This window comes from Pseudochaenichthys georgianus, unplaced genomic scaffold (assembly GCF_902827115.2).
Source record: "Pseudochaenichthys georgianus unplaced genomic scaffold, fPseGeo1.2 scaffold_788_arrow_ctg1, whole genome shotgun sequence".
Taxonomy (NCBI): domain Eukaryota; kingdom Metazoa; phylum Chordata; class Actinopteri; order Perciformes; family Channichthyidae; genus Pseudochaenichthys; species Pseudochaenichthys georgianus.
In genome coordinates, this window is record NW_027263336.1 from 8,327 (window position 1) to 21,166 (window position 12,840).

General features: G+C 40.0%; 1 protein-coding gene across 1 annotated transcript; it reads right to left on the bottom strand.

Annotated features, from left to right (window-relative positions):
- Positions 1-1,395: 1,395 nt before the first annotated feature.
- Positions 1,396-12,605, bottom strand: stx6 (syntaxin 6). Its single transcript, XM_034079958.1, has 8 exons — positions 12,392-12,605; positions 11,218-11,387; positions 10,065-10,159; positions 8,981-9,040; positions 8,133-8,261; positions 6,275-6,381; positions 3,713-3,807; positions 1,396-3,614 (listed from the first exon to the last, which is right to left on the bottom strand). The coding sequence occupies exons 1-8, from the start codon at positions 12,424-12,426 to the stop codon at positions 3,538-3,540; spliced, it is 768 nt and encodes a 255-aa protein (XP_033935849.1). The 5' UTR covers positions 12,427-12,605; the 3' UTR covers positions 1,396-3,537.
- Between the last annotated feature and the right edge of the window lie 235 nt (positions 12,606-12,840).

Here is a 12,840-nt window from a genome sequence, read left to right on the forward strand (position 1 = left end):
TTTTGAGAAAAAAGTCTGAATTTCCAGATTTTTTGAAAAAGGTCTGAATTTTAGGAACATTTTTGAATTCTGAGATTTTCAAAAAAAGTCTGAATTTTCAGAAAACCCTAACCCTCCACGCTAAACACCACAGAAGAAGAGAAACCATTGTTTACAAAGGCAGTTTATAAGCCACAGAATAATTTTGAAATGATCTTGTTTGAACTTTAATTGAACTTGAATTGAACTTTAACGCAGCTTCGTGATATCAGCTGTTAATCTGAAGTATTACATCCAGTGTTTTCTCTAAGAAGCTTATAATGTAAATAAAAACGTGTTTCTGATTTTAACCTTTGTGCCTCTTCAGACCTGCTGTATATATAAACGTAACTAATGTTATTTAACACAAACATGTAAACAGTATTTAAACTTCTTTACATGTATTTTTATGCTTGTTTATAATTTCTGACAAATAAAGAAACAACTTGCAAATCTTGTTGAGAACAAATATTAATATTCTGTTGTGAAATAATTGATTCTCTGTAAATTAAAGTTATATTTTATTTATGATGTTTGTTTGTATTTAAGTTGGCCTCTAAGATCAGTGAATGTGACACTTACGAACAAAAATATAAACATTTTGAGAAAAGTCTGAATTTTCAGTTTTTGGAAAAAAGTCTGAATTTTTTATTTTAGAAAAAAGTCTGATTTTTTTTATTTTGAGTAAAAGTCTGAATTTTTGGGGAAAAGTCTGAATTTTTTATTTTGAGTAAAAAGTCTGAATTTTATAATTTTTAGAAAAAATTCAGAATATTTGGAAAAAATTCAGAATTTTCAGATTTTTTGAAAAAAGTCTGAATTTTCAGATTTTTGGAAAAAAGTCTGAATTTTATAATTTTTAGAAAAAAATTCAGAATATTTTGAAAAAATTCAGAATTTTCAGATTTTTTGAAAATGTTTAGAATTTTCAGATTTTTTGAAAAAAGTCTGAATTTTCAGATTTTTGGAAAAAAGTCTGAATTTTATTATTTTTAGAAAAAATTCAGAATATTTTGAAAAAATGTAGAATATTTTGAAAAAATTCAGAATTTTCAGATATTTTGAAAAAATGTAGAATTTTCTGATTTTTTGAAAAAAGTCTGAATTTTCAGATTTTTTGAAAAAAAGTCTGAATTTTATAATTCCGAGAAAAAGTCTGAATTTTCAGACTTTCAGAAAATAAAGTAAAGTTAAGAAACATTGATATTTATGAATTCAAAACACCAAAACTTCTCTACTTATGAAAATCTGATAAATGTAATTTTGTAATTTCAACCTAAGGATTAATTGCAGAGAATACTTAATTGTGTTGTGAAATTAACTGTAAAACAACTTGATGGATTTATGGAGAGTGAGAACAGATCCAAAGTCAGTCTGTTAATAATCTTTGTATTTATAGACTTTATTTGCAACAGTCAGTTTTATTTTGTTAAAACAGGAAACACGTTCATTACCACCGTGCGTACCGTGAATCTGATAATGTGGGACACAACAAAAAACAATAAAATGAAGTAAAATAAACTGAAATAAAACATTAAACATCAAAAGATTCAGTCAGTAAAACAAAACACGCAAACTGTAAACAAAAAGTTTTAGTGTTATTACTTTTTTTCCACGAACCGTTACTTTAAGTTCAAACGCAGACTAAACTAAAAAACAGGATTAACGGTACTTTTAAACAGAGTTTCAAAAGAGTCAAACCAGGATTAAACCACATTGTAACTGAAGTTAAAAAAGGATTTAACCTGAAATTGAGCCGAGTTTAATTTGGGTTTAAATCAAGATTACATCTGAATTCAACCAGAGTTAAACTGGAGTTAAAGAATGATTAAATCAAGAATAAACTGGAATTAAACCACATTGTAACTGAAGTTAAACCAGGTTTGAATCTTAAATCAACGAGAGTTAAACCTGAAACGAAGGATTCAATCTGATTAAAACCATAATTGGACGAAAGTTGAACCTTGATTAAAAGGAGTTAAACCAGGATTACAATTCTTCTGGTAACATGATTAAATATGAATTGCACTGGAGTTAAACCTGAAATGAACCAGAGTCAAACCAATGAAATTAAACGGAGATAAAATGATGTTAACATGGAGTTAAAATAACAGAGTTAAATGTAGAAAATACTGAGTTGGAAATACACTTACCTTTAAGTTATACTGGAGTTAATGTCAAGATTCAAGCGGAGTTAAACACTTTAAAGTAGTTACACTGAAGGTATATAGATGGAGTCAGCAGTTATGATTAAGTCCAGCTTGGATTACAGTAGAGTTCAACTGGTTTTAAACAGAGTAACTATGGAGTTAAAGTGGTTTTCAAAGTAGAGTAAACATGGATTTAAAGTGGTTTTCAAAAAAGAGTTTCAGTCGAGTGGAATTTCAGCCCTTAAATAAAACAAGCAGGATTCCTTAACACACATCAAACCTGGTTCCACCTGGTCTGACCTCCACATGATTAACAGTCGGACATTCAGAGAACCAAAAAGTGCCTTCAGTCGACTCAGCAGAAAACAGACAGACAACGAGATCAGGAGAGTCCGGTGGAGTCCGGTAGAGTCCAGTAGAGTCCAGTAGAGTCCAGTAGAGTCCGATAGAGTCCGGGGGAGTGAGGTAGAGTCTGATAGAGTCCGGTAGAGTCCGGTGGAGTCCGGTGGAGTCCGATAGAGTCCGGTAGAGTCCGGTAGAGTCCGTTGGAGATCAGGAGAGTCCGGTAGAGTCCGGTAGAGTCCGGGAGAGTCCGGTAGAGTCCGGGAGAGTCCGGGAGAGACGCGGAGAGTCCGGGAGAGTCCGGTAGAGTCCGGTAGAGTCCGGTAGAGTCCGTTGGAGATCAGGAGAGTCCGATAGAGTCCGGTAGAGTCCGGTAGAGTCCGGTAGAGTCCGGTAGAGTCCGTTGGAGATCAGGAGAGTCCGGTAGAGTCCGGTAGAGTCCAGTAGAGTCTGGTAGAGTCTGGTAGAGTCCGTTGGAGATCAGGAGAGTCCGGTAGAGTCCAGTAGAGTCCGGTAGAGTCTGGTAGAGTCCGATAGAGTCCGGTAGAGTCCGGTAGAGTCCGATAGAGAAAGTTGGAGATCAGGAGAGTCCGATAGAGTCCGGTAGAGTCCGGTAGAGTCCGGTAGAGTCTGGTAGAGAAGGTTGGAGATCAGGAGAGTCCGATAGAGTCCGGTAGAGAAGGTTGGAGTCCAGTCGAGTCCAATGGGGGCCTGTAGAGTCCAGTAAAGTCCGACAGAGTCGATTGTCAGGTGGAGTGGGATAGAGTCCGGTAGACTCCAGAGATCAGGAGAGTCCAGTTCAGTCAAATTGGGTCTGGTCGAGGTACAGAAGGGTACAATTGAATCCAGTAGCGACTGGTGGAGTCTTCTAGAGATCAGTACAGTCCAGACGAGTCAGGTCGAGTGAAGCTGACTCTGGTGGAGTCCGATAGAGTCCAGGAAAGTCTTGTTTAGTCCCGTAGAGTCCAGTAGGATCCGCTGGACTCCAGTAGACAGATTGATGAGTGCTGACAGGAGGAGGCATCAATCAGAGGATGAAGAAGAGGAGGAGGACGATGAACAGGATTCCAAGCAACACACCGATGGCACACCACTGACGACGATCTGTGGGGAAACAGACTGCTAATAAATATCAACTACTTAACTACAAGCTCAAAGCACTCGCATCCATTGTTTTATTTCTGTCACAGTGCTCAGTTTACCGCTGGTCATGTGCGACACCTTCGCCAGTTTCTTCATGACATTGTCCAATCTGGAGTGAGTGTTGTCCACCTCGTGAGTGAAGTCATCCAGCATCCTGCAAGAAGAACACAAAGACTCATCAAGTCCGGCTTGATGAGCTTGAGTCGAAACATTTGCTTTGTCAGCTAAACGAATATCACATTTGAAAACATCTTTCTTGGCATTTAGCCGTGAAAAAACCTGTTTTCTGCAAACAAAGGGAGGCATGCGCTGCCAAGTTATTTACATTAAAGAAATTACATTTTAATAAAAAGAAAACTGACTAAATTAATAAGGTGAACAGTTTTATTGATTCAGAATTTTTTTCTGAGCTCTGGGCTCAGTCACATGAACGGAGAGGATACAGACTCTGGATTCGGCTTTTAGCGCATCTACGACTTAAAGACGTAATGATTTAAAGTAGGGATACTCAAGGGTTCGTACTGGGTAGTTTAATGCCCTTGTTTTATGTTGAAACTTGTTGTGTGCCGTGTTGGTCAGGACTCCCTGGAAGAAGAGATCTTGTATCTCAATGGGACATTCCTGGATAAATAAAGGATAAATAAAAATAAAAATAAAAAAATTACCTCAAACCCAGTTCTACGCTGGTTTACAGACGTCTCTTTCCCAGTGGAAGTCTATGGGAAACTTGTTTTGGGCCCAATGACGTCAGGAGACTCACAGAAGTTGTAGTACCAACCTTTGGCCACTTGAAAATGTTCGCTTCAAAACCGGGGGCTTTTTTTACCCTTACTTCCTGTCCTTGTCCCTCACTTCCTGTCCTTGTCCCTCACTTCCTGTCCTTGTCCCTCACTTCCTGTCCTTGTCCCTCACCTGCTTTTCATGTCCCTAAACAACTGAGTTTAGTCATTTTTTGACCATGCTAACTTTTGACCTACAGAAACTGACCAACATGTATTTGTCTGATTGGTCCTGGAAGACTTAAACGTTTATTTTTTGGAAATGAACTTCACTTACCTTACCTTCTCATATAACCATACCCTCGCTCTAACCTCCAGGGCAGTACACTATCCTGACGAAACCTCCAGGCACCTACAGTAATCTCCAACCTACCCGATCCTTTTATCCCGGCTAGGGTTGGGTACCGAGAACCGGTTCCGGTTCGGAACCGGTTCCAACATTTCGATTCCAACGGCATCATTTAGAAATGTGAATTTCGGTTCCGCTTTTCGATTCCTGAGGAAATGTTTCTCGCCGCTCTCCGTAGCCTACTGCATGACTGCAGCGGGGCGGGAAATGTAGCGTTGTATCTACATTTCCTACAGTGTAACCTGAGACCAGGGCCGGCCCGTCGCACTGGCATTATAAATGTTCGCCTAGGGCGCCAGATCTGTGGAGGCGCTGCGCTGACAGCTCTGGGAGAAAAAATAAATGTTTTGACCGTTGGTGCTCATCCTAATGTTCGGCCTTGATGTAACAACATTCATAATTAAGTAAATGTAACACCCTTTTCACCCCGGTTACACTTTTCATTTGCCCTGTACGATGGGTGCTGCAAGTGATGAAAATGGGGGATGTTGGCTTATCTGGCGCCCGCAGCTCACAGCCAAAGTGCGCGTGAGCGAGGGAGAAAGGGAGGGTGCACTGGAACCGGCGCTGTTAGCATCTGGTGCTAGCTGCTCTAACGGAAGAAGAAGATGTTTCCACATGATGTGGAGGGAGAGTCCTCTCCAGTCAGACTGAGGCTGATAACTTCAGCTCAGTGAGGTAAAGGACTCTCAGTGTTTAGATAGTTCACTTTAGTCTAAGTTATCTCAGTGGGTCTCAAACGGTTTGATCACAATTTATGTAAACACATATTTCCAAGGCACTCCTTTATAATTATTGGGATAAAACAGGTTTGAAATCATTCCAATGTATACTATAGGACAGTAAACCAGACATATCGTTTTAAACCGGAGAGATAAAAAAATATGCATAAATAAAATAGTGAAATAAGATATGAATGAACAACAAAAATAAAATGCGTTACATGTAGGCTATTTGTTATTTAATTATTCAAATGTAAACCGATCTTTTTCATATGGGTGTTTGGAGGTGTACCCCCTAGATCTAGTCTCTAGTAATTCTGCGTGTGCACCAGATTGAAGCATTTTACTTCAAAATGTTCAAACATTTCTTCCCGGTATGCCTGAGAGGCAGATATGCTTGTTTTTCTCAACAAGAACTGTTTTTAAAAGTTGAACTGTTGTAGCTTCAGTGGTTCTCAGGTTAAAGTTACACAGCAGTGAATATAAACAGACTGATTAATGTGAATATTACTTTAAACTAACCTGTGTAAAAGTTTCTCGAATAAATGTAATTTTTTTGGTGGAAGAAGCATGTATCATTTTGTTACCCTGCCCCTCAAAGAACCGGAATCGAGAACCGTTAAGAACCGGAATCGAAAAGTAGAATCGGAATCGGAATCGTGGAAATTCAAACGATACCCAACCCTAATCCCGGCCCAGTCTGCTGCCTCCCGGGACAAACCGAACGCAGAGCAAAACCCCAGTAATGGGAATGAACCTGAAAGTCCTTACACAGACTGCTCATCCAGCTCCATGCCGATCCTCTCCGACATGTTCTTCAGGACTCCGATGGTTCCCGACACCAGCTCCAGCTGTTCGTCCTGCTGCTCTGCAATCAGCTGGTACAAACACACATTATCATGCTTTGTTTGAATCCGGCAGGGACCCAACACATCCCCAAAACATCCCCATTGGGCATCATCGCTCAAATAAAAACATGCAACATACAGGCCTGGAAAGAACATTAAAACACAGGCAGTGGGCAGCAGGAGATTGCGTCAGTGTTTCAGAGTTTGGATTTAAATAAACTGAACCTCGTGTCTGATTGGAGATGGGATTGAGTTCCATCGCTGAGCAGCTTTAACAGAAAATGAAGACTGACTGAAAGAACTTTCCCCGAGTGGAATAATGCAATCTCCTCTCGTCAGCCATGCGCAGTAGCAGATGATAATAAACCGCCTGAGAGGAGGCGAGGCCGTGGATGATCTAAAGCAGTGGTTCCCAACCTTTTCTGTCTCGTGCACCCCTTGAGCCATTCTATAAGAAGCCCCTCACTCAGCTGGGATAATTCGCCTACATTAGTTTAGTCAATGTATTGAACATGTCAGAACAAAAAAATATATAACAATAATATATATATATATATTTTTTTTCACTCAGATTAATAATTATAACAAAGTACCAAAAATAATAATAATAATAATAATTTTCAGATAGTCTCTGTTCATGTTCAACAGGGGCAAGAAGAAGCTTAAAAAAACTTTTCTGGTCCTCCCCCCTCTAACATATATATTTCTTATAAAACATTAGGTCATCAGCGACATGTTTGTCTTGTTAATTATTTTTATTTTTTTACAAAACAATCGGAAAGATTCATCTCGTCGTGTGTGAAACCCTTCGTATCGTGTTTAACCCGACTGCTCCTAAATTAAAATCACTTCTCACATTCAATACAAGTCCATTCAAACTTGAAATGTACACTTGTTGTCAGGTAAAAAAAGTATGTTAAGACTCACTACTCATTTAGGAAGCCAATAATGTCTTCTTTTTTGTTAGGAGAAGCCCCCCCCCCTCTGAACAGCCTCTTGTATCCATCATATGTGAAAAGAAACATTATTTTCTGTATTCATGTAAGACTAAAGTTATTTATTTATTTGGCGATGACTTGCGCTATTTTTGGAACGCCAGGCACCTGCGTACCCCCTCAAGTCCCCCTACACGTACCCCATGGATGTTTAATAAGAACTGGATACAGCGTGGGAGGCGGGGTCTCGTTCTTTTCTATGAGAGCTGCTCATTGGCGCATGAGGACAAAATGGATGGAGATTTTCGAGAGCAAAACATCACAAATTACCCAGCATGCCTGGCTGTCAGAGCAGAAGCACCCGTATGACATAGAGCGCAGTTGAGTTTCCCCTAAAGCCCCACCTCCTGTCATTAAGCCCCACCTCCTATAATTAAACCCCGCCTCCGATCTCCTACTCTCGGCTCCGTAGAATGAATGGAGAGAAATTAAATCTGGATTCAGCTTTAGTGTCTTTTACAACTTTAAGGACCTAACGATTCTAATAAGGGCGATAAATATATATATATATATATATATATATATATAAAAGTGTTCGTGCTGGGTAGTTTATTTGTTTAAAGATTATCAGCTGATTGACAGACGTCTCTTTCCCATGTTAGTCAATGGGGAAACGTCTTTCTGTCCAGTGACGTCACGGACCGATACGGAAGGTGTAGTACCGCCGTTCGGCCACTAGGAATATTTTCCCCAGAGTCCGGAGCACTTCCTGGGCGCTTGCTGTACCCCCGGTAGGGAACCACTGTTGCAAAGAAGGCAAGCACTTGCATTGGCTGTATCATGTACCTGCTGCTGGCCCTGCTGCTCCTCGATGCACTGAGAGTTGGCGTTCTGCAGCTGGCTGTCCAGGCGGCTGTACTTGTTACCTCCGGGCTGCCAGATCGGACCTGAAGGGCCGCGCTCACCGAGAAGAGCCTGGACACAACAACACACACACACACACACACACACACACACACACACTGTCAGACATCTTACGTGTTGCAGCAGCTTCGGCTGACCAAAGGTAAGAATAGGAGGGAAAATCGCATCAACAACTCGACCAGGGAAACTCGTGGTCTTGATGAGAACACAGGATGTTGGCTCCAAAGTTCGTTGTCCTTTGCTTACAATGACAGGAAGCTGCAAATATATATTTTTTCCATATCCAAAAACGTATTTCCCTTCAATGTACCTGACATTCCCTCACTGTAACCTCAAGGGACGTATATACCCCATCACTTCCAAAGCCCGACCATACCCTAAATATGTTCATTTAATTCATTTTAAAAGTTACTTAACTGTATATCATTTTAATTGTATTAATCTTTAACCTGTGCCGTCCTGTTTTCCTTCTGACCCGGTTGATGTTTAAACTACTGAATTTCCCCGCAGTGATTAATAAAGGTCCATCATGTCGTATCTCTTACATCAGGACCTACCCTACCATGATATTCTTTTGAGCACCTGGCCTACCATAGCCTGTCTATAAACCTCAGGGACTTTTCCTACCCTCAAGAGTTAAGGCAACAGCAGGGGGTCTTTTGGGTCTCTCGGGGGTAAAGCGTCTTTAAAAGGTTATCTGCACTGATTTGAGGCTTTTCTAAAGGCTTGTTGTAACAGTCCAGAGTAAAAGTGCCCCTGTGGTCAGTTACCTGGTGGTTCTTTCTGTCCCCTGAAGACGCACCTGGACTCGACATCTGTTCTTTCATTTCCTTCAAGACAAAAAAGGACAGTCAGCAGCCAATCAGATCGTTTGGAATCAAATCAGACAATAGCAGTTCGGCGTGAAGACTAACGGCGACGAGATGTCACAATACCAGAATTTAAGTCAATACCAATACCGGTGAGACTTGAATACCCAATTCTGGATTCGGCTTTTAGCGCATTTTACAACTTTAAGGACCTAATGATTCTAATAAATGTTAGTCAATGCGGAAAAGTATTTCTGTGCCGGGTGACGTCACGGACTGATACGGAAATGGTAGTACCGCCGTTTGGCCACTACGAATCTTTTCTTCAGAGTCCGGAGCACTTCCTGGGGGCTTGGTGTTCAGTGGTGTTAATTTCGTCAGCTATTTTTTAATTTAGTTTTAGTCTTAGTCCTGTGTTAAATTTTCTTTTTAGTTTTAGTCATATTTAGTCACCTTCATCCTGTTTTTATTTGGTCAAGTTTTAGTCGACTAAAAGTCTGAGCATTTTAGTCATATTTTAGTCAAAGAAAACTAATTATTTTAGTCTACTTTTTGTCAATGAAAACTGTTGAGTCTTTTTTAGTCATCAGATTATAGAACATTTCAGTCAAACTAGGCTAGCCAAAACCAATAATTTGTCATTTTAGTATATAAATAAATAAGATTATATCTTGTCCTTATTTGATGAAAAACTCAGGTTGAATGATTGAGCAGCTTTGCAGAGAGTATCTGGTTTGTGGTGTTATCTTTGATAATATTTCGTCTCCTCATTTTTCGTCAACGAAAGTAAAGAGAGATTTTGTCATAGTTTTTATTTAGTAAACTACATTTTCGTCTCGTCACTTTTCGTCAACGATATTGCATGATGATTTCGTTACAGTTATTGTTTACTGCCGTCTCGTCATCGTCTCGTTTTCGTCATGGAAAAAAAGGTCGTTGACGAACATATTTCGTCATAGTTTTAGTCAACGAAATTAACACTAGTGTTCAGTGACTCCTCACCTGAGCACAGAGGTGAGCTGTACCTGATGCAAGTGAAGCTTACCTTCACCGTCTGCCTGGTGCTGGTGATGAAGGCTTTCCTCTTCAACAGTTCTGCCATGTCCAGGTTGAACTTCTTTGGGTTGGACTCGACGATGCGTTCACGGACAGTTAAGAAAAACACTCATCTATCACAGGTTAGCGCTTCACATCTCTGATCTCTACCACACGGCAGGGTGTCATGGATCCGACGCAACACTCACAACATTAAAGAATAAAACAGAGAGAGAGATGGTTGAAGTTAAATGGTATATTGCTGTACAGCACTCTAAGAGACACATTACCTTGCAACAAAGCAGTAACCTGCAGTCTAAGGGGAATCTCAGAGCTTACATGCACCTCAAGCTGTGTCCGTAGTTAAACTTCTCCTGACCTCTGTCCCCTCCGTCTTTAAATAATTCTAGGTTTCACAACCCTTTTCTCTGCTGACACCTTACATCAGGGGTGTCAAACTCAAGGCCCGGGGGCCACATTCGGCCCGCGACTTCATTTTATGCGGCCCCACAAGAGCTTGCAAAGAATATAATATGTTTATTATACGGTTACATGCTACAAAAGCACGTTGCCCATAAACTACATGTCCCACAATGCATCTCAAATAAGACTTTTTTTCTCAGAATTTGCCTTTTTTTCTCAGAATTCCTTTTTCTCAGAATTAGATTTTTATTTCAAAATGTCACTTCCATTTCTTTTTTCTCCAGAATTTGGCTTTTCTTTTTAAATCATTTTGGGACATACGCACTGAAGAGACTTGCCCTCGACTTCTGCTTTCAGACGTAGTTAATTATGAAGTTATTACCCTATCGCTTTGAGCATCTGGAAAAGCGCTATAATAAATATAAGGAATTATTATTATTATTATTATCCGATGATAATCCAATGCAGAGGCAAAGATGTAATATAATACATAATTTTATATAGATGATATATTTATATATGTATTTTTATATAGTCTTAAAGTTACAACCGGCCCTTTGAGTGCAACCATAATGCTGATGTGGCCCGCGATGAAATTGAGTTTGACACCCCTGCCTTACATGCTAATGTTGGCCACAGAAATAGGAAAGCCTCCTTTTGGAAACTAAACGGATACTCACTAGTACGGCTTGAAACACATGATTATATAAAACAGATTCTACAAGGGCTTTAAAGGATATTGATGGTCTCGTCCAGGTCCTCCAGGTCCCACTCGATGGAGCGCAGACTGTTCCTCAGCTCATTGGTCGTCCAGTCCATTTCCTCCTTGGAGGCCCCGCCCCCTTCCTGCAACAGCTCGCTCCATCTGTGGTGGAGGCTCTGCGCTGCGTTCACTGCCTTCTGAACCTCCCTGTAACAAACATAACATCAGTGATGCGTTCACTGCCTTCTGAACCTCCCTGTAACTAACAGAACATCTGTGATGCGTTCACTGCCTTCTGAACCTCCCTGTAACTAACAGAACATCAGTGAGGCGTTCACTGCCTTCTGCATGACAGAAGTAGTTAGCTAGTTGTCTTCGTTAGCCCTAAAGCTATCGGTCCTATTGGCTGACTAAGCCTGTCGAGCCTGAAATAGGCATCTAGTGTTTTATTTCACTGAACTTTTAATGCTATATATTGATAATTAGACAGCAGGTAAATGAAGGATATTCATTTCGAGGGACTTGTACTTGAGGAATTTCAGTTTTCTGCTACTGTATACTTCTACTGCAGTACATCTCAGAGGTGCACTTTTAATCTGCACTGCTTTAATCCATCAGTTTACATTACTGGTAACTTTATACATTACAAACTAATTTTATATACACATAGTATGATGTAGGAATAATAATGTATCCATAACTGTACAATGTTTACGATTCTATCTTAATCAGTAAAGTGCAATATTAAAATGCTCTCATATGTATTCGCTAGTGTTGAAAACAGAACAATATTACATTCTGTAATTATAATGAGATGGTAGTGTTTTCTAAATAGACAGACATCAACAGTAATATAGACATAATACACATAGTAGTAACACTACGTTTACTTGCTGAAAATACTCAGTACTTTTACTGAAGGGACATTTTGAATGCAGGTCCTCTTCCAGAGTGTTTCTACTGTTATTCAGGAATATTATCTCTGTCATTATGAACACTGACTGTAACTCAGTGCTAACATCATAGCAGCATGCTAACCGGCTAACTCACTCACAACACACTGGGAGCTAACATTAGCTTAGCAGTTAGCCTGCTGTTGTTCCCTGTTAGTAACCCGCTGTTTTAATCGATCATTGATCCGCTCTCCTCTGTCTACATGGTAAAACGAGAAGCTACCCTGCTGTTAGCATTAGCATTAGCTCGGTTCTGACCCTTTGACGACGAAGAACGGGTCTTCCATAGACATGTTGCTGGTTCTGGTTCAGTCTGATCTCACTGCCATCACACTGCCATCGGCTCCGGATCCAAAAGAACGAACTTCATCCACTATTCTCTCCGATTCCTCTCAGTCCGTCTCCATCAGAGCCGCAGCAGCCCGGCGCTTTGTTTACATGCAGCGAGGCGACGCTGTGACGTCACACAGGGCTGGAAGTGGATCACATTTCACCAGACACCGCTTTTATATAAATTAACTTTGCATACATATACACAAAATGTTAGTCCTGAAGAGGAAAGAAACCTATGAAAAAAATCAATAAAATATATTTAAAATAATGTTAGTCCTGCAGAAGTAAAACAAAACATTCAACACTTTATAAAATAATTGAAAAATAATGTTAGTCCTGCAGAAGAAAAACTAAATTATATACTGTGGAATATA

Excerpts from the sequence above, each read along its gene's own strand:
- stx6 (XM_034079958.1), bottom strand. The coding sequence starts at position 12,426 with ATGTCTATGGAAGACCCGTTCTTCGTCGTCAAAGG. Across the intron at positions 10,160-11,217 it reads GGACCTGGACGAGACCATCA|GCATCGTCGAGTCCAACCCA; the intron begins ATATCCTTTAAA and ends CTGTCCGTGAAC. Across the intron at positions 9,041-10,064 it reads GCACCAGGCAGACGGTGAAG|GAAATGAAAGAACAGATGTC; the intron begins GTAAGCTTCACT and ends TTTGTCTTGAAG.